This window comes from Lissotriton helveticus, chromosome 2_2 (genome assembly GCF_964261635.1).
Source record: "Lissotriton helveticus chromosome 2_2, aLisHel1.1, whole genome shotgun sequence".
Taxonomy (NCBI): domain Eukaryota; kingdom Metazoa; phylum Chordata; class Amphibia; order Caudata; family Salamandridae; genus Lissotriton; species Lissotriton helveticus.
In genome coordinates, this window is record NC_136060.1 from 249642074 (window position 1) to 249669290 (window position 27217).

At 45.6% G+C, this 27217-nt stretch overlaps 1 protein-coding gene across 1 annotated transcript in view; it reads right to left on the reverse strand.

Moving 5' to 3' along the window:
• RBPJ (recombination signal binding protein for immunoglobulin kappa J region) overlaps positions 1–27217 on the reverse strand; it is a 308921-nt gene that overhangs the window by 132883 nt on the left and 148821 nt on the right. The window contains exons 6-8 of the mRNA XM_078678369.1: positions 14733–14870; positions 13963–14075; positions 6509–6649 (exon numbers count right to left, since the gene is read on the reverse strand). Coding sequence (XP_078534495.1) covers positions 6509–6649; positions 13963–14075; positions 14733–14870 — 392 coding nt within the window. The remainder of the gene's footprint in view (positions 1–6508; positions 6650–13962; positions 14076–14732; positions 14871–27217) is intronic.

Here is a 27217-nt window from a genome sequence, read left to right on the forward strand (position 1 = left end):
GTAACACACCTTATACCGACATCAAGAAGTGTATCCTAGAGCGCCTGGGTATAGATGATGAGACCTATAGGGTCAAATTACGACAAGCCAAGGAAGGACCGCAGGAAACACCCAGAGCCCTTTCCTTCCGCATTAAAGACCTAACCAATCGGTGTCTTCGTCCGGACACATCCACGAAAGAGGATATTCTTGCCAAAATCTATCTGAAGCAGTTTTTGGCTTCCCTACATCCGGCCACCCAGCGGTGGGTAAGAAAACACGCTCATCTCACCTTGGACTCTGCTGTGGAAATAGCGAGTGCCTGCAGTCGAGCACAGGAGTCCCAAAGAGGCAGAGAAGAACACCCCAACAGACAGCACAACACAAACACTGTCCGACCCCACCGGGTGCCGCTAACCCGGAAACCGGATCCTCCTCCCCTCCTACCGGCTCCCATCATGTACAGACCACCCACCCCAGGACCACAGTGTTACAATTGCGTGGGTTTTGGCCACATCGCCCGCGTGTGCCCACAGAAGGACGAACCGATGGAGGTGGGGCTTGTCCAGAACTATTTTGTGCTGCCCCTGGGGCTGTACCCCCTCCGTTTCGCTGTCCAGTATACATCGACGGACATCCCGTTATGGCCTTGGCTGACACGGGGTGCAGACAAAGCGTTCTACGTCCACAGGATATGCCGGCTCCAGTTGCGCCTCCCACTGGCATGGTTGCCATTCAATGTGTCCATGGCGACACCAAGAGATATCCGACTTCTCGAATACGGGTACAACATCCTGCAGATCCGGGAACCGACCTCACGGTAGGACTCGTACCTGGTCTTCCAGAACAAGCCATATTAGGGAGCGATTACTCAGGCCTCCCAAAACTACTGCAAGATACAACAGAGTCACTAACCCAGTGGTGGAGTGAAGCGCCCTTTTCTCGGGATCAACCCTCCTCAATCCCGACCCCCAGACCGCGGAAGACCAGAAACCAGAAGAGAAAAGAGAAACAAAGTCATGCCACAGCCTACCCTGTTTTACCTGATGTACATCCATGGCAAACGGACAGGGAATTCAGGGCGTCACAAAGGGAAAACCCCGTCCTACAGGAAGCATGGGGAAAGGCCTTGGATCATGAAGACCCTCTGCAAGTAGGTCCCTATTTCTTTACAAAGAACGGACTGTTATATAGGAATGGGGGTCCTCACCATCCCCCCCAGTTACTGATCCCTGGGCCCTTTCGGGATAAGGTCCTCTTCCTTGCGCACAGTCATCTGTTGGGGGATCACTTTAGCGATGAAAAACCGTCCTTTCCATCCTAGAGAAATTCTATTGGCCCGGAGTACATCTACAGGTTAAAAAGTACTCTAGGGAGTGCCCAGTGTGTCAGAGAAACAGCAGGTATCGCCCTCCCAGAGTTCCCCTACTACCCCTACCACTCATTGATGTTCCCTTCAGCAGAGTCGGGATGGACATTATAGGACCCCTGCTTCCCTCCCGAAGTGGTTGTTGTTACGCCCTGGTCCTAGTCGATTATGCTACCCGCTTCCCTGAAGCCGTGCCCCTACGCCAGCCCACCACCCAAAGCATAGCCAAGGCATTCATCTCCATATTTGCCAGAGTAGGGTTTCCTAGGGAGATCCTAACGGATCAGGGCACCCCTTTCATTTCAGCCCTTATGCACCAGGTGTGTTCCAACCTAGGGATAAAGCAAATCCGAACCTCCGCTTACCATCCGCAAACGGATGGGTTGGTAGAGCGGTACAACGCCACCCTTAAATTGACCCTGAAGAAACTACTGGGTCAATGGCAGGGTCCCTACACTATTTTTAGACAGATGACTCCTGTCACATACGAGCTAGAACTAGACCCCACTCGGGGTACCACCCAGATATACCACAAACCACCTAAAGAAATGGGAAGGACCTCGACCGGTCTTATCCGGGACCGGCTTTCAGCCTCCTCACTCCTTTGAGACCGGTTTTGACCCCGAGATGACTGAACACCAAAAACAGAGCCTTCAGGTGGTTCTACTGCCATTACAGAGTGTGTTTTCCTCTTCCCCTGGCCACACCTCTGTTATAGAACATGCCATTCAAACAGAACCCGGAAAGACAGTACGTCTACGACCCTACCGGGTCCCGGAAGCCCGCAGGGCTATCATACGACAGGAAACCGAACAAATGTTGCGTATGGGGATCATCGAACCGTCCGTCAGTGACTGGAATTCCTCCATCGTGTTGGTGCCTAAACCTGACAGATCCGTAAGGTTCTGCATAGACTTCCGTGAGGTTAATAAGATCTCCACTTTCGACACATATCCCCTACCACGTGTAGACGAAATGGTCGAAAGAATCGGGAAAGCCAGATACATATCCACCCTTGATCTTTGCAAGGGATACTGGCAGATACCACTGAAAGCACAGGATAAAAAAAAGACAGCCTTTTCCACCCCAGAGGGGTTGTTCCAATTCACTGTGTTGCCATTTGGCCTCCACGGTGCACCAGAAACCTTTCAAAGGGCTATGAATCACATCTTGAGGCCCCATTCCCAGTATGCTGGAGCATACCTCGATGATATCATCATCTACAGCAATAGCTGGGAAGAACACCTTGACCACTTACGCAACGTCGTTGCCTCCCTAGGAACCTTTGGTTTTACCATCAACCCCGCAAAGACCACCCTGGCGGCCCAAACAGTTAAATACCTTGGTTTCCTCTTAGGTGAAGGAGTCATCAGGCCACAAGAAAAGAACATTGAAGCCATCCAATCCCTTCCTTTTCCTCAGTCCCGAAAAGACCTCCGAGCATTCTTAGGCCTTCTGGGGTATTACAGAAGGTGTATCCCCAGTTTCTCTCAGAGGGCTGCCCCGCTCACAGATTTGTTAAAGAAAACAGCAAAGACAGAAGCTGTCCTGAAAAATCCCACACCTATACTGTGGCAAACCTTTAACAGACTCAAGACTGCCTTGACATCCAAACCTGTGTTGATAAGCCCGGACTATTCCCGGCCCTTCGTCTTGCAAACTGATGCCTCAGACCAGGGCCTAGGCGCGGTTCTTTCCCAGAAAGACGAAAACGGGGATGAGAAACCTATACTGTATCTAAGTCGAAAACTATATCCCCGGGAAATGAACTATGCAGTCGTGGAAAAAGAAGCCCTTGCCATCAAATGGGCTGTTGAGAGCCTACGTTACAATCTGGACGGACGGGAATTCCTTGTATATATGGACCATGCCCCTTTGGAGTGGATGGCCCGAAACAAAGGACACAATGACCGGGTCCTCCGCTGGTTTCTGGCTTTACAACCGTATCGGTTTAAAACCATACATCGAAAAAGAACAGAACAAGGTAACGCTGATTACCTCTCCCGACACCCCATGACCCAAACCCGTACAAGGACAGCTAGGGGAAAGGGATGTGATGCGGCAGCGTCCCCTACCTCGCTTGGGCTGCATCTCTTCGGTCATTCGGCCCTCATGGAAACCGACCCCGAAGCGTCCTTAGAAACGTCCTGGCTGACCAGAACCCCACCCCCCTGTCCTCTTTTCCAGGAACCAATCAGGAGCGGTTTCTCCCCGGAAGCACACCAGCACGACCCCGGATGTCCCTCCCCTAACCCGGACCCGGACGCCGGAAAAGACGGAAGCAGGAACCAGACCGTCGTCGGATCAACGATCTTGTGGCAGGAGACCCCGACCGGAGCGGTGACGGAGAAGGCGACTGAGGAAGAAGACGTGTGGAGCGAGGACTGGTGGAGTCCGCAGGAGGTGGCTGGGGAGCGGCCGCAACTCACAGGAGAGTTGCGGCGGAGTATGTGAGTACCCCTGAACAACCCCTGTAGCACATTAGGTGCTTTGTAGATAATCCCTTTAGAAATCACTCTTCGAACCACTCTGCCGATCGTAATCACTGTAAAAACTTGTATAGCACTGAATTGCCCTGTGCAGCACTGTAGATAAAGCAACTCCCCTCACAAACCCCCACAGGACACGTTTCTCTCTCTGATTCCATCCTTTTCATACCAAGACCCGACCCTGCCTCCCTCCCTCACTGTCGCTCTACACCTCTCACGAATCCGGGTGTTGGTTAACGGCTTATACTCAGTGAAGTCCGTCCGGACTAACGGCTCCTCTGTTTTTCTTCTTTCTCCCGGTAAACCTCCAAAGGATCACTCCAGACACGAACCCCCTCGAAGGAAGGACCAAGACCCCAGCGGGACCCGGAGCAGACCGAGACGTCCCCAGCAGAGCCACCTCTTCATTTTCGCTTTCACCCCTTATCAAACTGTGTGCATCCTGTGAACAATAAACAGTCATTGCCCACTATATCCGGCCTCCTCGCTTGGTATTCCGGCCCGCGGTCACCCCACGTTCATATGCGGACAGTGAAAACTCTGGATCTCTTCGACGGTGAATGGTAGGACTCCGATGGATGATATCTTTTCTACTTCAACAGTGATAAAACTTTTTCTTACATCAGTTATTAACATCACATTGATGTCGACAGCAATGTGGGTGTCACTCATTGACTGAAGTCTCTTCAACGTCTATGGTGTTACAGACTTCGTTGCATGAGGAGTCTTCAATGATGACACAGGCTATGTAATCGATGTTGTGACTTTGAGGAGTGTTCTCTATGTTGTCAGTGTGGAGAAGATAACAAGCCTGTCTTAGAAGGTGAACAGGACGTCGCCAAAGTTCCAGACGATGTTCATTTTGATGTTGATATTGAGTGACATCAAGAGTGGAGGTGATGAAGATGATCCTCACCACTGTGCTGTCTCCTTGGAGCTCCCCTTTTGGGAGTCCATTTCGAGAGCAGTCTTCTTTTCAGAGGGTGCCTGAGAGGATGTTTCTTCATGCCCCCTTTTCTTTTTCTTCTCCTCTGCAGCTCTTATGTTGTGAAACATCCCTCTGAGTCTGGATATTTTAAAGTCCTTTTCAACATTTTTTAAAAACAATTTGACATTATTTCATAGGATGTGAAGTCGGAAGGCGCACCACATATACTGTTTGGGTCAGAAACCACCTTCCTACTCGCGCAGGAGGGCCACTTCTCAAAGAGAGAAGGGATGCTAACTGAAAAAATCTATTAGGTGATGGTACAAACACTTCACCCAGTAGAAGGACTTTAAAGATGTCAAGTGAAAGTGACATTTTGAGAAAAAAATAGAAATAACTATAATAAAAAAAGGTATGAAACTTAATTTGAACTAGGGGATCCTACCTACAGGAGCTATAGCTATCTCTATCACTGCTCCAGTGGAACCCAGAAACTGTTGGTCTTCATCCACCTATTCCACCAGCCTGAGGTAGTTGTGACAAATAAAGAATCGTAGGTACCACTGTCTATCCCTTATGGTTCCAGAGATTATCAATGGGTAACTTGCATGTCACAATTTACTCCAAAGAGACCAGTGAACACTGGTGCCAGGATGACTTCCTGTGGATGTCTCACAACCAAAAACTATAACCTCTGCTGGTAGATTTTAAGATAGAGGTTCCCAAAATAAACCAGCAGCTCCAGAAACATAGTGGAAGCAGGCCAATTATTGTGCCACCTGTCCCCAATTGTATCTCTATAACCAGTCAGGTTCAGAGACTTAGACTGTGACCTCTACAGGCCACTAGTACTGGCTACCCCGATTCGACTCCCTCCCAGCGTGCACTACACTGACAAATGGTCATAAAAATCATCAGTCCCCTTCATTTCTTTTTTGGTCCTTGCTAATAGGTTTCTATGAACATGAGCACTCCATCCTGATCTTTTACACAAAAAGTCATTACACTCATAAGAACACATATGTTTTATAAAAAGCTGACAGTAGTAACAATTAGTTGAGCCACTTCAGTTTTTCTTTAGGATCTTTCACTTGAGGATGTCCAGCTTCATCACAGAAAAGGGACTGAGTAACTGGCAGTATGGACATTTCTATAGAGACTGGTAGTATTTCACATTTTTTTTGCTCTAGTTTCTGTGTAGCAGAGGCCTTGTTATTTCCATGAAGTAATACCTGAAGCAAAAAATAAAGCCTGGGCTGGAGGTTTTCAGTAGTGGTTGTGGTTTGTGCCAGTGAGAGGTCACACAGTAGAGGGGAAAAGAAGGGGTTTACTCTACCTATACCTTTCCAATCCTCCCCCTTTCAATGCCCAGCAAGGGTCCCTCAGAAGATTCCCATCTTCTACAGGACTGCCTCGATGTATGAAACAGTGCATACATTTAAAGGATCATTTGATGTTATAATTCAGATCCTCCTCTGTCGCGTGGATGAAAACACCCAAAACACCAATGGCAAATAATCCTGCCCACACAGGAAAATGCCCAGTAATATCTCAGTGCCCCAAGGAAAAGCATTACATTCATTTTTGTGCATTTGCTAAAATGGAAAACCATAGTCTTTCCTGTAGAATGTCATGGCAAAGCACTCAACTAATTCATTAAACCCAAGTTCAATATGTTTGACCTCCTTCAAACTGCTTTTTCAAAACACAGCATAGTAAGTTCAAAATTACAAGTAAACTCACTTGGAACTGGATTATTCTCTCCTGGGAAAGGCACAAGTACATTCTTTCAGTATCTTTAAGATAGAATGCACATTTATGGAGCTGCGACACAGGATCATCTGCATCAAGCAAAGCGGTCTGTTTGTCCACCTTTCGAATTATCTAACAAAAGTAAGCACATCAGCAATATTAGTACAATGAAGGCAACATTTTCATTTAACTTCAATATTAGCATGCTAAACAAGAACGCCCTGCTTTAAGTGGAAATTTTACTTGTAACACCAGTTCAACATCATAATCTTTTTGGTAGATACCCCCTCGCCTTTCATTATCCCATCAACCAGGCTAGATCTGGAAACTTTTTCATGCTCTTCCACATTAGTAGAGGGGAGTGGCTCCACATATCAATGCCGGAAGAGATGTCACCAAAGCCATAGAGCCCCTTATCTTCCGTTCCACCATATAGCAGTCCCACTTCCCTCCAGCGTACAGATGTCACCTTCAGTTCCCCATTCATTTTGTCCATGCCATTGAGGTGGGAATGATGAGAACAGTATGATGTAAGTTGAGGTGCAGTGCAATAAACTACTTGGAACCCATATCAAAAACTGCCCATTTTCATCCTTCAGGACACAAAGGAGGATGGGATTTGTGAGGAATCTGTAGGCAGAAAGATCATCAACCAGAAAGATCGCTGCCAAATGCAAGTACAGTGGCGGCTCCTCGGTTCAGGCGAAGGAGCGTCACCCCACTGCTCTCTGAGCAGTGCAGGAAGGAAAAATAAAATGATAATAACTCAATGTTATTATCATTTTCTTTTCAGTACTGAGCCTGGACGGGGCTGTGCTATCCTGACGGACAGCAGCAGGGAGGAGGAGTGGTGAGTACCATAAGTGTGCATGACGGTTAGGTCGGCCGTCTTAGGACTCAGGGGAGTTTGGGAGTCTATGTCCTTTCGGGAGTCAGGAACAGGAAAGGCGGATGCCGTACATAGGAAAGTGATCTTTTCTTTTTAACCCTTCTTGGCCGATCCAGCACAATGAAGATAACTTGGGCGCCCTTAAGGCAAATCTTACTCGGAATCAGAGGAATCAAATATTGTCGAAGGAAATGCGTAGTGAAGAGGAAAATCCCACTTCAACCACAACGTGTCCCTCAAAGCTTCTGGCATCAGATACTTGGGACACCGAACTTCAAGCAATGTGTGTTGGTGGGAGTGCCTAAAACATCCGCCTGAGGGGTGTCCCACTAGACGAAGATGTTCTGAACTATCTCCAGTAGGAGATGCCCCTCGTGGTCTGCAAGATGACGCTGACTGAGGCGGTCACACCTAGGGTTAGGAGAGCCTGCAGGGTGGTTTGCTACCAGCTGAACCTCATGCTCGTGCGCCTAAGACCGGACTTGCAGGGCTTCCTGACAGAGGAGCTGAGACTCTACTCCTCCCAGTTTATTGATATACTACATGTGGTCACCAGATGTGCAATGTCGGAGACAGCAAAAGCCGGAAGATGCTCCTACAGGATTGGTAGACCTCTTGAACATTTGAAAGCTGCAGACTCATGGGTGTGCTGAGGGGCATGCCACCATGGCTACTACAGGAATAGAAGTCTTACTCACATACAGACAGAAAATTTTGTGTAACATATAGTCAACATATTTGAGTGCAACAAGATGGTTGAACCAGGAATGAAACCTCTGCGTGGTTCTGAAAAGCCTATGGAATTGTCTTGCTGCTTAACCAGCATGATGAAGGAAGAACTACCTGACTACAGAAAGAGCTGTACTGCCAGGATGGGTGACCTAATCCAAGGGAAATGGGCTGAGGGCCATCAGACTGGAAGGACCTGTGTGGGTAAATTGGTACACATGTAGATGCCCTGGACCATCACATTTGCCGCAGCACAGTGCACAGGAAAAAGTAGGAGAAACCCGGGTCAAGGATCTCTTCCATCATCTGAAAATGCATAATTCTTGTGACTCATGTGGAGTGGCTATTCCTACCTCTTTTGCTGCTCCAGAGGCCTTCATCCCCAACTTGGGCCCATTTAAGAGCCAGTGGTGCAGGTAGCATTTAGGAACGTCAGAGTCAGACTGCCTGCCATAAACACTTTCTTGCCCAAATCCCCTAGCTTCTTTGATTCCCTATTCACTGGGGCTGCGGGAAAAGCTCTGGGGGAGAACTTGAATGACAGGCAGCCTGGACCACAAAGCTCTTCAGGGAAAGTTGCATAGACAGGAATGGAAGGAAGTGTCCAGTGGGAGAGGCCAGTATCTTCTAGTCACTGTCCTGTTCACAGCTGTAGAAGTAGTCAGTCTCTCTCAAGCAGTTAAAGACTGGCTCTAAAAGGGCATCATTGAATAACAAAAGAACTTCTGCTGCTTGGGGGTACATCTGAAAGAATGTTGGATCGTGTTTCCACCAAGGGTCGAGGAAGCCCCAATACCTCGTCCGCATTCCTGACCACTTCATGGTAGGAAACTAACTCAGGATGAGGAAGGCATGAAGGGCTCAACATCTTGAATTCTAGGGAGGTATATAGTCTACTAGCATCACTCAGATCTTTATAAATATTTGTGTTCCCCAGTAAAGATTGTGGGGCTCGTCATCTATCCTCTGAGCATCCCAAAAAATCAGAATTGCTGCCAAAGAGGTCATGTATAATCTCTTTCTAATGTCCTTCAAGCGTGCTCGACCCTACACAGGTCTTCCTCGTAGAGGAGCTGAGCCGATCTCCAAGATATGTGAGGCGTAGTTCTGGCAACAGAAGCAAGTTACTCAGAGCTGAGTGGTAGTGGCTTTGAGGATGGTGCAACTATTGGTGGTGCTGAAGGAGGAACAGGCGTCAGGAGTGGAAGTGGGAAGAAGGAATTGTTGCCAAGAGCAGCATCGGCTATAGCAAAGGGAGTGCTTAATTTATGGAGAGGTGAATGGCAGTAAGAGTAGCCCCACTGGCACAAGTTTATGAGACATCCGTACGAGTCCCATGAGGCCAGAAAACACTCCAGGAGGGATCACTGCTTTCCCAGACGCCTGATCTGTCCCTGAAGTAGGAAACACTGGGTAGGGTGAATAAGGAGTAGGTTGCAGTGGAGGCAATGGCACCCGGCCAGAGTCGGTTTGCACTACCAGCTCAGAAAGAGGGATAGCTGAACTAGTTCTGGCTCGGACAATGACTTGGTTTAGGTTGGAGATATCTATTTTTCACATTTGTCTCTATTCTGTCTCTGTCTGTCTATTTCTGCCGTCTTTTCCGGGGCTTTAGGGCTGTTCCCTAGTGACTCGAGCAAGGCCAGGATAATCGTTTGCCCGGGTGAGTCCAGGCCATGAAAAGCTTAGCCTTTTACTCCTGTATGGCCATAGGATATATACTTTGGTCGGCTCACAAGAGCTGGAGTCATGATTAAGGCAAAGGCTGCACACGCACCAAAGTCAGATGCTGTAAGGGTCAGTGGTCGACATATGACCCTCAGTCTCTGTATGGTTTAACCCATTGCGTGCTCTCCCTAGTGCTGCCGTCAGCAAACGGCCAACGGAGCCCCGCCCACCCTTTAGAACGCCCGCACCGCGGCGTAAAAACCGCCGCGGTTAAGGCGTTAAACCCGGAGTGCTTGGGGGGAGAGAGAAGACTTATTGAAACCTGTAAAACAAACTACAGAGCAAAAAACAGTGTGTGTTTTGAAATTTTCAACAGAAGCACAAAAAATTTAAAAAGTTATCAATCGCCATTGGGCTTTAATAAAAACTGAACCAGATTTACAGAATCTATACAGCGAGCAAGTAACCTTTGTTTTCAGAAGATTAAAAAAATATGAAAGAAATTCTTTCCGCCAGACATACAATAAAACCTGAATATAAAGGAATGGCTAAATGTTTCAATTGCATACATTGCAATAATGTGATAACAGGAAACACTCTCTTGCATCCCACTAAAGGCTATAAGATCAATTTACAATATTCAGGGACATGTGACTCCAAAAACGTTATCTACGCGATCAAATGTCCATGCGGAAAAACATATGTAGGTCAAACTGAACGGAAAGTAAAGACCAGAATGACAGAACATAAGAGCAATATACGAAATATGAACAGCAAATCTACCATAGCCACACATTGGCTAGAAGCTCACCATCAAATCTCTCAATTAAGATCCACGATACTTGAGATACTCCCACAATGCTGCGATATGGATCCAGTTAAACAACCATTACAAGCCGAATTCTTTTGGATTAAAAAACTACAGTCTCTTCAGCCAATCGGAATCAATGACAGAATTGAATTTACATGTTTTTTATAATTAGAATGACGATAACACAGACTAGGAACTAGGATCTCTTTTCTTCCCCTACATAAGTCAACACATGCTTAATCAATAGTTTGAGTATGGTTGGTTTTAGTTATGTCAATTTAGCAGTGCACTAATTTACCTGTCATGCATATATTCATGTAATACTCGCATCATTTTAATTAATTTTTATAGTCAATTTCAATGTGATCAACTGGTGAGGAATATTTTTTGCAGTTTTAAGTATGTACTCGTCATTTATTTTGTTTAACGGTACTCCGTATAATCACTCATAATTTTTTTTTTATTTTTTTTTCGATTACGTCTATCCCATCATTTACCCATAACATTCATCATGACGGTATTCCAACGTGACCGGATTACTGTCCTATCACAGTATTCAATTCTCGGACCTCTCGACGTCTTTTCATGTCGCTCACACGTGATCGGACTACTGTCCAATCACAGAACGGGATGTACGTAACCATGGCCACCGCCACAAGCTAACTGGTTTATTCACTAAATTTAACATTTTTGTGCTTGAATTCAGTTCTTACTCTAAATATAAACCTAGCCTCATTTCACGTCGGGGTTTATATAGCATGTCAACTCATGCCACCATGTGAAGCAGCCGATTGTAGACCCTCCCATTGAGCCTACACGTGACCACCCTTCCAGATTAAAAAAAAACCCTATAGGTTACTAACATACCCACGTGACCCGGAACACCGTTTTGAACATACAGCCGGATGCAACACGTAAGTCTACCTTCGCGTTTGTTATCCTTATCCACCCCGGACGATTCTCTGTAGAATTGAATGGTTACACACATAGCCACCCTGTTCCCCACAAAATGGCTCGTAATATATGGTATTTTGGTTGACTTTCTTTTTGTCAGTCAGCAGTTTCTCCTGTTCATCATAATGTTGACACAAATACACTACTCAGCAAGAATGCTTTAGCCGCAGATTAGATATGTGATATTTGTGTACTTTTGCTTTTTACTGAATGCTAAGGTCCTGAATGTTTTCTTATTATCATTTTTCAACAGGCCCCTGACGAAGGGTTACTATTCTTTAACCCGAAATGCATTGGGCATGATATGAACCATTGAATTTTCATGAATACAATGAACTTTCTTTAATGATGATGAAATTTCAAAAAACAAGATGAATCAATAAAAGAAATTAAGAAACCAATGATATTTTCACTTGTGATGCTATAATTCAATGGAATGCAATGAATACTGAAAGAATATATGAATAAGTGAGTTAAGAAACTCAGTATTTTCATTTAAAGGAGCGGATCCTTTGTGGTTGGTCAACCACACTTTGCATCTAATTGTTTCAAGGCACTGCAGACACAGTGCGACAAGGATTGCGCCAACACGAACTTTTTGAATACTTGAAATAAGGTGTGCACGAAGATACTATTGTTTTTTATTTCTGCACTACAACAGTTAAGTTTGAGATGTGTAAACTCTAAAGAACTGCCAAAAGGACTGTCAAAAAGAGTGCTCCAGATCTGCATCGAAGGCGCAGAAAAATGGGAAATGACATCTTCATGACAGGGTGGAATCTCGTGACATCACTTCTGGCAATACGGAGATGGCGTTTAAGAGCTATGGAAAAGTTTCTGGCTACAGTCTAGCACCTGAGATAGTCAAAAGCTGGGGAATATACATGAAGAGGTATCCAGCAGAATGTTTCTGCGAATAGTTTTCCACTGTGCAACAACATGCACTTTTACTTTTTTTTAATCATATTATGATACAAATTAAGCAGGCGAGTCCAAAGGAAATGATGATCTTGGCTGCTAATAATGCTCTTCTCTATAATGCTCTTCTCTACTTAAGCAGTGAGATGGCCCCATGCAAATCACTCCAATTTTCAATTTGTTTGTAGCCACAACGTTTTTAAAATTTTATCTTTTCAGAAGACTTTTTTTTTTTTTACATAACCCTATTTTTAGTCTACATTTTTCCCATGATATTGAGTTTATGTAGCCTAGAACGTTTTTACAGGGGAACAAGATGTGTATATTTTCGGAAATGTTCATGTTTTAAAACAAAATTATTACTCTTCCATTTTATATCTAATGCTGATTGAAAGTTTATTGATGTTGAGTTAAGAGCACTTAGTCCTGAATATATTTTCTTAGTGTCAGTGGGCACTTGCAGATATACTAGTTATTTCTAGTGGATAAGGCCTTGGGCAGGGATCCCGGTGTGATGAAATTTATAAGCAGTAAAGCCATATGGTATGTTATGTTACTTGATTTTTGTATAGCGCCTAATCGCTGCCAGGTTTCTAAGCGCTTTTGAGAGAGTTGCCAAAGGTCGTGGGCGAGTGTTTGGCAGCACAGGGAAGGTAAGTTAAACAGTGTCCAAAACCTCCCTGAACAGGATTGTTTTAAGCGGTTTCCTGAAGGGGAGAAGTGCAGGTTTCTTGCGAAGGTAATCGGGCAGTTGGTTCCATAGTTGTGGGAGTACGACAGTCCTGTTCACTCTAAAACCACCAGTAGTTCTAAGCTTGCACTCAGAGTACAAAGTCTGTCCCACACCAAACACCATATATGTGAAGCGGAAGCGTTTGAAAGACAGCCAAAAGTGAAGATCGTGGCTAGTGGCAGCTTATGTGTACTTTTAGGGTGCAGTAGCTCCACCAAACGGTGATGCCTACTGGCTACCATGTGCAAGTTAAGTCCTGTGACCTATGCTAAAAAGTTTCCTCTGTGTTTTTTTTCCAATTAATGTTTGGAAACATTAACTGTATTGAATTTTCAAAAAGGACTGTGAAAATCCAAACTAGTTAAGTGTAAGAATGATTGCAATTACTTTCAGCAAACATGACACTGCGCATCTTTTTGTATAAATGTTGAATGCGAGTTGGAGAACGGCTGCTGCCAACACAGAAACATCAACATTTCATTTCCATGTCTTTCTCCCTCTTGCCCGTTTGACTCCAGGGCCAGTATGATCTAATTAAAGACAATGTAGCGGTTTAGTGAAATATACTCACCAGCCTTCAGAATGCATTCCTTGATGACAAATAATATCACATCAAACTATTACAAGCAGCAACCTAATAATCTAATACACAGTATTGAATATTACACATATAATACCCTAGATAGATCAACTAAGTTGTGCTTTTAAACAGCTAAACAAGCCAAGGAGCAATTGATTCATACCAGTCTTGGAAGTGCCATGCCCGTAACTGAACACACAAGTTTGACGGTCTGCCCATAGTGGATATAGCCATCTCTAACTGTGAATTCCTCTCCTTCCGATTCTTCATCATCCACTGCAAAAATAAAGATCAGAGTAAACACAAGATCTCACATCAGCAGTGATTAACTACTTATTATAAGGCAAATGCATATCATCCATATATAGAGCATTTGGATGACTAAGCTCGTCTTCTGAAAAACTCATCCATCTCCCGTAGTCACTTTGATACCAAAGACTTTAGAATTTCGGAAACATTATGTTGAAACTAGACAACAACAGCAGATATCCTCTTATTCAGTGACTATTTTGACTAGGGGCAGAAAAGATACGCTTTGATGGTAATTAAAATTAACTTAAGAGTATAAGAAATGTTAAGTGGGGTGCATCCTGATTCCTTCACTTGCAAGAGGAATTTTGGTACCAGAACATAAAACATTTATTAAGATAACACCCCACCTTCCATCCCAAAGTACGGAATATGATTTCCCCAGTCCACTGTTTTGCTTATTCAATAATTCTGCTATTCACCTAGTAGCAAACTAAGCTTCTTTGATAAATGTGGGTGTTCCATAAAACACAATGTGGCCCTCAATTTACAAACCACAATGTGGTCCAAGGGGAGCTGCACAGAGTGATATTTTACTACTACAGCACTCACCAGTAAAAAGTAACACCAAATGGGGACCACTAGTCTTTAAAACTAAATAAGGCAGCATTTATGCATACTTACAGAGATGAATATAAAACGCGCCCCACTGCTGTGAACTTGCATGAAAGTTTCCTCCTTCCACATGCAGGTATCTCGTGCTAACAGTTTGGGATCGAAGCCTATTGAACAGTGCAACTTTTGTCCCTGAAGCAATACATACTGCAGAAAAAGAAAATGTTAATCTAAGAGTCTAAGAATGTGAAAAAAACAACAATCAATCATTTTTGAATATCAAACAAAATGAGGTTCTACAGAATAACAACCTATATGTCTGTTTACAGAACTCCTTGCTACATGGATAAAAAACCCATCAGGCCGCCTTGAATACTGCATATGCTAATCACTCCCAAGCTCTTGGAGTATTGAACATTAAAAGGCCTAATTCACAAAGCTTATTTTCCATTAAAGATTCTGACATATTCCTGCAAGAGCATCTAAGTCACACTAATTTGGGTCAAAATTACAAATCGGCACAAGAAAAAAGCGATGAATCATATTTCGGGCCTCTTCTCGGATTGACGTCATTTCTTTGTAGCAGGTGTGGTTAAACTAAAAAGTATCAATGCGCTTCTGAAGAACGACTTCTCTTTTCAATACTTAAAATTTTGCTTCAAATTTAAGTCAGATTCAAATTCAAAGTACTCATCCCTATCAGGTATCAGGTCCCTGATAACCAGGCCCCCAGTGCAAGGGCTTCTTGCCTAAAACAAACTCCCAATTGGTACTTCTGCCCCCTTTAAGTCCCTAGTAAATGGTACTCTGTGTACCTAGGGTCAGAGAGCTGAAGAGGCCCCCCCCCTCACTGGGAACATGCCACTGCCACTGTCCTTGCAGCCTGCATGCCCCAGTGAGGGACAAAACAACAAAAGTCGACATGGCGCCCTGTCTGGGTGCCATGCCAGCAAGCATTGCCGGGCAGCATAGGTAAATCACCCCTCTAGAAGGTCTCACAGCCCTAAGGCAGAGTGCACTATTGTAATGTATTGTGTTGTAATTGCATTTATATAGCGCTTACTACCACTGACGAGGAAGCAAAGTGCTTTTTCAGCAAGTACCACGCTACTTCAGAACCCACAAAGGATTAGTGGTGAATTAGTCAAGTGAAATATGGAAGTGATTTAAACAGTGGATATGTTAGTCTGTTATTTGGATTGAAAAGGAATCGTGCTGGGATAGAAGAGGGAAGGGTCTAGAAAAAAAGAATTCCGCTCTACTTTCTTGGAGTAGGAGGGGGTTTGGGATGAGTAAAGGGAAGGTGGAGCGGGAAGAGTCAGAGGGAAGGGTTTAGAAAGGCTTGTTTGGGAGATCTGAATAGTAAAAGAGCTATAAGATGATGCAAGGAGGAACAGAGTAGGGAAGAGTCCAGAAAGAGTTATGTTGGAGGATCATAGAAGGGGTATGGGTTTTGCGATAAATGAGATAGTGGAGGTAGGAGAATCTATTGGTAGAGGTATAGGGTGAGAAATAGGGTAGTACATTGGAAAGAGTAGTAGAATGAGGTTTGAGATGAGTAAGAGAGTTGAGGCAGAGTATATACTGATATTGGGTGAGAAATAGGGTAGTGTAATGGGTAGTGTAATGACCTGACAAGTAAAAAGATGCCAAAGAAAGTTCAGTGGACAGCAAGCTGTCAGAAAGCATTTGATGACCTAAAGCAGGCCATGTGCACAGCACCTAAAAGAGTCCAGACTACTCCAAGACCTTCATTGTCCAAACAGATGCTTCTGAGTTGGGTGTGGGAGGCGTTCTATCTCAGCTGAATTTTGATGGTAACGACCAGCCCATTGCTTTTATTAGCAGAAGGCTGACCCCCAGAGAGAAAAATTGGTCAGCTATTGAGAGGGAGGCCTTTGCTGTGGTGTGGGCCCTGAAAAAGTTGAGGTCATACTTGTTTGGCACTCACTTTAAGATTCAGACCGACCATAAGCCCCTCTTATGGCTAAATCAGATGAAGGGTGAAAACCCCAAACTACTTAGGTGGTCCATTTCCCTACAGGGGATGGATTTTACAGTGGAGCATAGACCTGGTCCTGATCATGGCAATGCTGATGGGCTCTCCAGGTATTTCCACTTAGAGCAAGAAGACTCACCTGGTCAAGGTTAGCTTATTGTCCCAAAGTTTGGGGGGGGGGTCATGTAGGAGAGTAGGGTCTGCAATCCTATGATCACCCAGATTTTTGCTTTTTGCTTCACTGGTTTACGACTTTCCCTGGCTGTGGGCCTGCTAATCAGACCCACAGCCTAGCTGTTCTCTCTATTCCAAATTGTACCAAGGTACTGAATTGGCACTGGGCCCTCTCCAAGTCCCTGTACCCAGGGCAGAGGTGCACCCAGAAGTCTCCCAGGGGCTGCAGCATGTATTATGCCACCCCTGGGCTGACTAACTAAACAGACACAACTGGCTGCTTGACAGCTGGGGGCAAGGAGGTGTAATCACCCCTGCTCTAGATATAGTATACCTATATGTAAACTGAAAATGGGCACACAGATCTCCTATCAGTCACTCCTATGGCAGGCCTTAACAATCCTGGAGGCAGAGTGCTTGGAATCGTGTGAGATGGTGCTCTGGCATGAGCTGAGCCTGTCTGCGGCTTTCGGGATCTATCCCTTAGCCGTTTCCATGATAGCGTCAGACCATATACTCTTAAGTGCCTTATAATCCTCGCGGTTATGGTAACTTTGGTCTGACATTATCTAAACATGTCGTGTAAGGTGTCATACGCTTTGGATTACTACCCCCTCGCCAGTTCTGGCGACGGGGGTAGCATTCCACCCCTCTAGAGGGAGAAGACATGTTGGTAGCCTGTAACCCCGGTTAAAGTTGGACATAGCCTCAGCTCCACAAAATGGATGCTGCCACCGAGACACAAGTCTGACCTCCTGCTGCTGGGAGTCCTTCCAGCGAGGAGTGCTTGGACAAAGGGTTTCCTGTCAGGGGCGGTGCTAGCACCATCCCAGACAGGGTTTTGTGTATCCCAGGTAGGCAGGGCTATAGAGGAAGGTGACTGCAAGTGGCACCCCGGTGCTCACTGTGCATATGCCGGCTCAAACCAGTTCCTGGGGCACACCAGCCCCTGAGCTGGGGAGAGACCGGACAAAGGAGAGGGGTGTAACCACCCCCCTCCTAGTCCCACCCATAGGGCAGGACTTAGTCGCGTGCCAGCCCCTTTTCTCAGGATAAAGGTAGGAGCAGGCCCCCTTCCAAATTAGATCATCTTTGAATCCTGAAACTACTTTCTACGAAAGGAACTCAAGACTTCTTCCTAAGATTTCTCCCTTGTGACTAAGGAGTAGTCACCCTGCACCCGCAGGCACCATCCAAGCATCGCGGTTTGCTGTAAGTCTCTCCTCCGGATCAAGACTGCCCAGCTCGACGAGAACCGGCTTCCCTGGCACCTCTGACCTCTACCTACATCATCAGCCCAGCTGAGATTCGTGGGTGTGACGAGACCTCGAGGGACCGGCCATCTTCAAGACTGCACGATGCTTGCCCAGCACGACGACCGAGGGATCCTTGAGTGAGTGCTTTGGGGTTAAGAAGCCCCAACCCTGAGCAGCTCCAGCACCGAAGTCCAGCCCTCCAGCATCCACGAGATCTGCGTGGGGCCCTTCTGCTCTTTGCTGCTCACCGCGTTGTCCAGGACACTTGCCCGTTGGCTAGTGGCCCTTCTGATGACGAACCATGACGACAACACCGCTGGTCTGGTTGCTCCAGACTGGCCCTTGCTCCCTTCCAATAGAGGAGCACCCCGGACCCTCCTGGTCCACTCCAGACGCCATTTTGAGTCCACCGCGTGGGCTTGCATTTGCCAAGAGTTGTTGCCCCAATCCTGGGTCCAGCGACGTCGACAGCAGATACCTTCGTGGGACAGCTCGCCCCTCCATCCTGGTCGCCGACAACGCCTCCTGGTCCGAGAGACAGCAGAGCCCAGCGTCGCCCACTCACCTGGTCGAGGTGACTTCGCCCGGTGCCATCCTGGTGCCCACCTAATCACTGGCTAGTGATTCAGGACTTGGTCCCCTCTGCTTACAGGTCTCCATCTTCATCGATCCAGGCTTGGATCACCTCGAACATCTTCACTGGTCGCCTGCCAGCAACTTCTTCTTTCAGGCTCCATAGACTGCAACGAGGATTCCCGACGTCTTTTCAGACCTATGCAGCCGCAGCCCCTGGGCTAGGTAACCTAAGCATTTCAGTGCTCCAGCATAGCTTAACTATCTAAGTGTCCAGATCCTTTTTCGTTTCAGCTCTACCTAGTCGGATTCGTCCGATAACACTAACTTTGCATTTACTAGCCTCCATAGACTTTGTTCCGCATCCCGCGTGAGAGTGCACACTCTGCACCCGATCTCCCTAGGCCTCCTGCTCGTAATCTAAAGGTTCAGTAGTCTAGTCCTAGCGATCCCAAAGCCTCTGAGAATAGTTACTTACCTGCTAGTAATTCGCATTCCACTTTTGTAGTATATGGTTTTTCGTGCCCCTCGGGCATTTGTGTAAATTGTGCGACTTTCAGTATTTCTTTAAGAGTTTTGTATTGTGCTTAGCTCCCTGACTCATAAAGAGTTCAGGGTAGTACTGTTATAAATAAATATACTTTTATTTTCATAACAACTTGTGTGGTGTCCTTTCACTTGGTGTTCAAGGGGTAAATGTGATGGTAAAACAGCTGGCTTAACACGCCCTCTAGAGTTTAGCCTAAAGACTGCTCTTGTCCATGCTACTAGGATAGCTGGTCTATCAGGTTGACTTACAACCAATCATCAATAAGGGTCGTTTGGACTGATACATAGTGATCACTAGAATAGTGAGCACTGCATGTCAGGCCAACTTCTCACAGTCCTCGTCTGATAGACAGAGGTACATATGCTGAAGCTGAGCGGCATAGTAGTAGAAGTTAAAAATGTGGGGCCTCAAGCCCACCCTATGTATATCTGTACGACAGTGTGCGCAGCACCACTCTACTACGTCATCCCGCCCATAACAGGAAGACAAGGATAGCATTTAGTTGCTTAAAGATCCGAGTGGGAATTGGTCCAAGTGAATTCTGGATCACGTAGAGACAGCGCAGCAGCATCACCAGTTTCGCTACTACAAGTCTGCCAATGAGGAAAAGGGGAAATGTATTCCAAAAGGCCACGGAGCGTCACAGAGTGCCTAGGGCTATTAGTTGTGCATTGCCGAGTGCCATATCAACACCAAGAAGGCGGATTAGTCGATGCAGATTCATGCCAGTGTGGCGGCCAGGTATAAAGCAGCACTGGTGTTCTTGTATTAGGTATGTCATATGCTGGGCGAGGTGAGTGACCAGACGTTTATACAGGATTTTAAAATCTATGTTAATCATGGTGACCTGGCCGGTAAGCAGTGGGGTCCCGGCTGTCTCCGCCCAGTTTTAGTGTCACACAGATTTCGCCCTGTCCCATGGTGGGGGGTAAGATTCCACGATCGAAGACCTCTGTGGAGAACTGTAGTAAAGCCTTTGTCACGGTCGCCAAGTATGGGTGATAGAATTCAGCCGGAACCCATACTCCCCTGGAGCCCTAGCTCCCAGAAGCATTAGTAATGCCTCTTGTATTTCTTCAATGGTCAGAGGTGCTTCGGGCGCATCGGAATCTTGAGCATGGAGGCGCGTAAGGTTTTATGCCCACAGGTATCAGATAAAGCGATCCTCCCCTATTGCTGAGTCTGCAGGATAGACTATCTGTAGGTATTGGTGTAGGAACGACATCAACAAAATAGGAACAATTCAGACTTTTCAAAGACTGCTACAAAGGGAAAAGATTCCTTTTTTAGAAGAGCCCTCACCCGCCTCTAGGACACCTAGAATTTTTATTGGTGGGGTTGTAGGGCAAGGTTAAAACACAGGGAAATAAGGGATGTTTTGTGTGATTTCATTGATCACAAACATCTGTGAAATGATAGTGGTTTGGTCTACATGTTTCAGCCATTATTGCTTAGTAGCTAGGCTTTCTTCAGGACCGGTGAAACACAAATGCACTCGCTAAGGTGCACTTGTTCAGTGAAATGTGAACCGAAAGCTTACAGTTCAGCAATAGGCGACATTTTGTCGTTCGCGACTAAGCCAGCCTCCAGGGTCATCAAGCCTTCATCAAGGGGACCGTGCCTGTGTCTATCACCTATTTTAATCCTGCCCTGGGATTAAAATAGGTGATAGACGCGGGCAGTCTCCTTTTTTAAAACTTTTTCAAAATTTGGAAAAAAAGCCCACCGGAAACCACACCAAATAGGAACTGAAAATAGTAAATATGCAAGTGAGCAAACCGATCAACATTTCACCATTGTCTCCTTATAGGAAATGGCAAACTGTTAAGCAATTTGCAATCTTATATTGCTTTAGGTTTTGAAAATTTCCCATTCACATGATCTGCAAAGGTATGAAGTTCAGAAGTACGAGAAAAAAAAGTAATTGTGCATTAACAAACTACCGATGACTCGAAGTGTAAGTCTAGGATCATGTATGCAGGAAAGACTATTCGCATTTCAAGTAGAGTCCTAACAAGAGACTAATCTGCATGGATTATTGTATTTGAAAACAAGCATTTACAATGTAATAGGTCTCGCATTAATTAAATTTGAGCTATTGGCATTGCTAAATATTGCAACACCAATTGCAACAAAAGTCTATAAATTGTAGGCCAAAAAATGTGTATTTATTTTTGTAGGAATGGTGGCATGCTGAGCACGCAGCGATGGTCAGCTATGTGCGAGTGTGTGAAGGGGTGCACAGCGCTGAAGGAGGTTACAATGGGTTGAGAGGGGGTGAAGAGTAAAATAACTTGCAATACCACCTACCATCTGCCTGCCCTAACGGCCCCACATACCGCCTTAATTTGCTAAAATGTGAGGGACAGTACAGCAGCAAAAAGTGGATTGAAAGGATAACGCCAGCAGCGTGGGTAATGTAATAAAGGGAGTGGCTTAAGTAACGTGCAAAAGAAAATTTCGTGCTTAGCTTAGTGTGCTGCCCCACTTGTATTTTGGCTGTTTCTGTCATTGCATCCAGATATATGATACAACGAGTAGAAGCATACTGACAATAAGTCAGGTCTATTGGGGAGAGGTGTGGCGCCGCGGCCAGGGCGACTGACGCTGGAATCTGGGGATCAGGGTTCGATCCCCGGCTCCGGCGGCAGGTTAGCCCAGCACCATGTGACTCTGAGCAATAGCTTGCTTAATCTTCCCGACGGCCCCCAGCGCCTAGAGACCCTTACGGGTGATTGTGCGCTTTACAAATGTGGATTATTTATTATTTATTTATTTGTCAATGGTTGTTAGTTGCATAAGATAAATAAGCAGCAACAATGGCTTGGGCTATAGTATGCAGCAGCGTTGGGTATAAAAAATAAAAATAAAAAAAAGAGGCCAAATTATGCGGTATAATGCAGCACATTTGGGTGCATGGGAGGACTAAACAGGTGCAAGCTGCGGAAAGATAGTGGGAACACAAGTCACTTGGGGGACATTACCTGGCCTGTAGTCACATCACACGGCTGATGTACGCCCATCCAATACCTGGCCTCTCTGAGAGGACGCAGTGATCGTCAGCTATGTGCGAGTGTGTGAAGGGGTGCACAGCGCTGAAGGAGGTTACAATGGGTTGAGAGGGGGTGAAGGGTGAAATAACTTGCAATACCACCTACCATCGTCCTGCCCTAACAGCCCCACATAACGCCTTAATTTGCTAAAATGTGAGGGACAGTACAGCAAAAAGTGGATTGAAAGGATAACGCCAGAAGCGTGGGTAATGTAATAAAGGGAGTGTCTTAAATAACGTGCAAAAAAAACAACTAGGGATTACAGAGCTATACAATTGTTGAACACTGCGACTGTTTATAAGCAGTAGCCATTTATAAATGGTCTGATTTACTCTTCCCCGGAAGCAGTAAAAGAGCCACCAAATCCAACACTGATGATACAGATTTAAAAGGATATTCAGATGGCGGTCTGCAGTGAAATCAATAGGTTTCACCTGTTTTTAAATTGTATTTACTTATGCTTTAAGAAAATACATTAAAAATTGATAGTTGCGGAGGGTCACACATTTGCTTCAGTCATAGAGAAGTAGCATAGGTACACACCTCTTAAAATTATGCAGAGTACGCATGATCTGTATTAGCCGCAGTAAGATTGTTTTTAATGAAAAGTGAAATCGAACTATTGTAAATAGCAGCTTTTGAAACTGAATAGAATTGTTAAATACATAATGGCTGGACAAGACCCTCTGCAGCGTTTCAAATCATATTTACTAACACAGAACTGGAAGATGCTGCCAGAAAGAGCATTTGAAACCAACACCTACAAATTATAATGTAACCTGAATGTATTGCCTTAAATCATTCAAGTAATGTGACTTGGAAGAGTAAGTGCAGATTCTGTTGTTCACAATAGAAGTTGTGAGGGCAATCTGCAGCAGAAAGGGTGCATGTGAGAGCAGGAAGGCCATAAAATAGTGCTTAAGGCGCAATCCCCAAAAAGTTCTCAGAGTATGTGATATCATTAAAACTGTGTTTTTGAGCCGTGATAAGTATTATAATGGGATGGGGAAATGAGCTACTGTGAATAAAATACTTCCTGAACAGAATTTAATCAGGCAATGCAAACTTAATGAAGGAACCTTTTACAACATTTTAAATATTTAAAAAACGTAAACCCAAACGTGTGTCTTGACATAGGATTAGCACCCATGCTCATAAAGCACACTGCAATCTAAATACAAGATCGTGGTCCACTGGCCTATCCTGGTTTCGAAATATATGGACACCGTTTCTCTTGGTAACATTACATTTGACGCCTGATGGTTTACTGAAGAAAGGGGGGAGTCGCATGGGCAGCCATACATTTCGACAGGGAGAACATACATATATAAAGAGAGCCTGCCAAAACAAAGAGCCACAGCAGGGTTGGAGCCCGTGTGAAACAAATAGCTGTGCAGCGCCAAGGAGGCACAGCAGCCGGGCGGCTCTGCTGGGCTCTTGTGTGAGAAGAGTGGCAAAACAAGGACTACAGAGGAGCACAGCAGCATTTCGGCTCCCTCGTGTGAGGGAAGAAGAGCACCTTTACACTTGGCTACCGCGCGCTCGTGTCCCACGCACACTATCGTGCACACTCAGACTGAGCTGAAGTACAATAAAAAGTGCACACTTACACACACCTAGGCACTCTTAAAGGGGCATGGGCACATTAGCGTCTACCCCTCACATGCAAATGCATACTCAGTCTGCCGTCCAAACCTTCAACTCCAGTGCTTAATTAAGAGATGATTTCTGAGCCTTCTTCACCGGCATAGTGTAAAATGTAAATCACAAAAGAGAAGGATTAAATGGCAGAGGACTCCCACAACAAGGACTATCGTTTCTCTGTCTGTATGCAGGGAGTTTTACGAAACTGCATAATCTCCATAAATACAAAACAATTACTAGTACAGATCTACTTTCTTGCCACATGATGGTTACAGAGCCAGGGTCCACACACCCACGCTCTCTTTCTCTGCTGGCGCAGTGCAGGCTATTATTTGGAAAGTGCAGCTTCATGGACGGGTGCCGCGCTTCATGTTAATTTTTTTTATGTTACTTTCGCACGGTGGCTGTAGGTGGCAGAAACAGCCTCACACATACGCCACACTTCATCTTTAACGTTGCTCGCTAAGCGGTGACATGCTCGTACACGGGTATTGATGAAGTGCAGCGTATGTGTGAGGCTGTGTTGGCCCACGAAACGCCCACGGTAAACAGCAAGCAGCACGAGTACTGATGCCTGCATTCTAGCCACTAAAGGCTGACTCCTGACCCCGGTACTCCCTGCAAGAAGCCCTTACCAACTCCAAGATCCTGGAAAGCTGATCCTCCGTGACCCTGAAACCTGACAGTGGAATTGTGCATGGGTCTAGCATTTTAATAGCGGCCAGCACTTTTTTTTCGACGACCCGCATTTGTAAATAAAGTCGGGCAGATGCCATTACGTGAATGGCACAACGGGGCGCCTATTAAAAAATAAAAGTAAGATAACAGACCCGCGTGCAAATAAAGTGCCGCGGCCCCCATTAAATGAAAGCGCACAACAGAGCGCTTGGTAAAAAACAAAGTGGCATGTCCGCCATTACACGAAAGAGCACAACGGGCGCTTGATAAACAAGCACTGAGCAGGGAAAACATTACAAGCATTACCCCTTCCTCCGCCTCCGTTGCTGCTCGTCGTGTCGGCCTGCGACCAGGAAGTCAGGCAGGCCGGCGCGACAACCGGAAACAGGAAGTAGGAGGGCGGGAGCCTACCCCGCCTCCCACGGAAGAGCCGCGATTGTTTGGAGCACCGGAGCAGGCAGGAGCCTACCCTGCGCCCCGGTGCCGAAGGAGGGAGAAAGAGTCCTGCTGCCGGGCCCTGCAGCTGAGGAGAGCCGCCGCACCAAGGAAGCCGGTGAGTGGGTTGCTGAGCTGCGAGGGCGGGGCCTGTGTGTGCGCGCGCGCGCGCGTGCGGGGGGGGGCTGTGTATGTGTGTGTGTGCATGCGTGTGTGAATGTGTCTTGGAGTGCGTGTGTGTGTGACTGTGGAGGGGGGCGGTGAGCGAGTGTCTGTCTGTATGCGCGAGCATGTGCACGGCGCTGGACAGAACGTGCGCGTTCGCGCACACAAATCCAGGGAAAAAGCTCGTAACACCCTCTTGTCCGTCCTTCCCCCGTAACAGACAAAATTAGGTCTCCAGCTGGACACCTGCATCCTTTGGATGCAGTTTACCAGCTCGACCTAAAAAGGGTTTGCTCAAACATAATTTGGCATGCAATTAAGTTATAACGTTTTTCTGATTCCCACGTTATTCATTAGCAATGTTCACCACCCAAGACAGTTTAGCATAATTGCTAACACTTATTGAAGTAGCAGTGCTCACAAGTGTAAATCCCTCTACAATCTACGCCCTTACCCCGTCCATAAGGGGAACATAAGGAGTTGGTGTAGACAGGAGCATTGTATTTTGCACATAAATGTGGATTCCAGCCTCCAAGCAACCCAAAACTCAACAACCTCCTTTGAATCCCATTTTTAAATCATTTTATATGAACACATGGATGTGTTCTAATGGTCTTTTATTCATCCGGAGTTCTAAATGACGTATACAGTGATCTAGCAACCCTCAGTGGGTGAAAGAGGTGGCTGGAAGAGTGTGAGGGACAGGAAAGTTAGACCTCCCCTCTCCCAATGTATTCATCTTTTTTTACTCATTTTTATTGATGTTGAGGGAGGCTTCAGAACTCATTATGGGTTTATGTGGGGAAACTTTATATAAGGGAGGAGTATGGTGGCTAATCAATTGTGCAGCTGAACTATGACCCCAGGACCGCTCTGCTGGTGTAGCCCTGCACCTTAATACTACAAGACAGAATTTGTTCTTGGAATAGACTAACTGCGCCTTCTGGGTTAAATGCAGTTAACATTTTTATACATTATACATTTTAGCACTGTAGCATTACGTGTGCAAATATCAGGTATCAATGCACTTAACAGATTGAGCTTATGATCAGTTGGTTTAACTCCTAACTTTCTAGAAGAGTATTCAGCTCAAAACCCTAAATTGTTAGATTACATCTGATAAAGCATGAAAATGTTTACTACTGATGCACCAGACACACACTCATGGATAGATGCAAAACTAAAAGTGAATATAATATTCCAGTGTCTACTATATAAGGGATAAAGTACCCACTGCCATATGTTACAAGGATATTGCAAATGATTGAGGACTTCTATGACCAAATAGAATAATGAGCCCGAAGGCAGAGTTCCTTTATAAGGTTATGAAACGCCAAGGTGACTTGCAATATCCTTATCATGTATGCCAGGGGGATTTAATTTTCCATATTTTCTTACAGGAAGGGGTCTGTTTAATACATATCCCACCAGTCTTATTGGAGTGACAGCTTACAACGTTAACAATTTGGACTGTTTACATTAATAATCTAACTTGCCTATCGATCAAACTCAATAGTAATTTTGTCACCGAGACTTTCTTGTAGCAACATAAGGGAAAGGTCATAAGCATAAACCTTAAATCAAAATGCCTTGATGTTAATTAAATGAAAAAACAAACAAATCGAGCAGTGGCCTTCGAGTGATGGTGGGGGCCTACAACATTGTTGTGGGAGGGGTGGAAGCACAGGAGTTTAAGGAACGGCAAGTGGACTGAAGTTTCATGCACAAGTAAACACAACACTTAATGAGCAGAGGCAGGCCAACCAAAAAAAGAGTGCTCTCAAAGCATAACTAACATGAAGAGTAGGAACACATGTAACAAGGGCAGTCCTCACGGGAGGATACAAAATTCCAAAAGGAGGAACTACTAAGTGTATTCACCAATGATCAGCCAGCATTTCTAAAGGACAGTTAGAGGAACCAATGAAAAAGTTGGGCATTTTGAAGCCCATAGCCCATACCAAGCATTTGTCACCCCTAATGGGACGGGTATGCCCAGACGTGGATCCCCTGTGCTCTCCATGCCA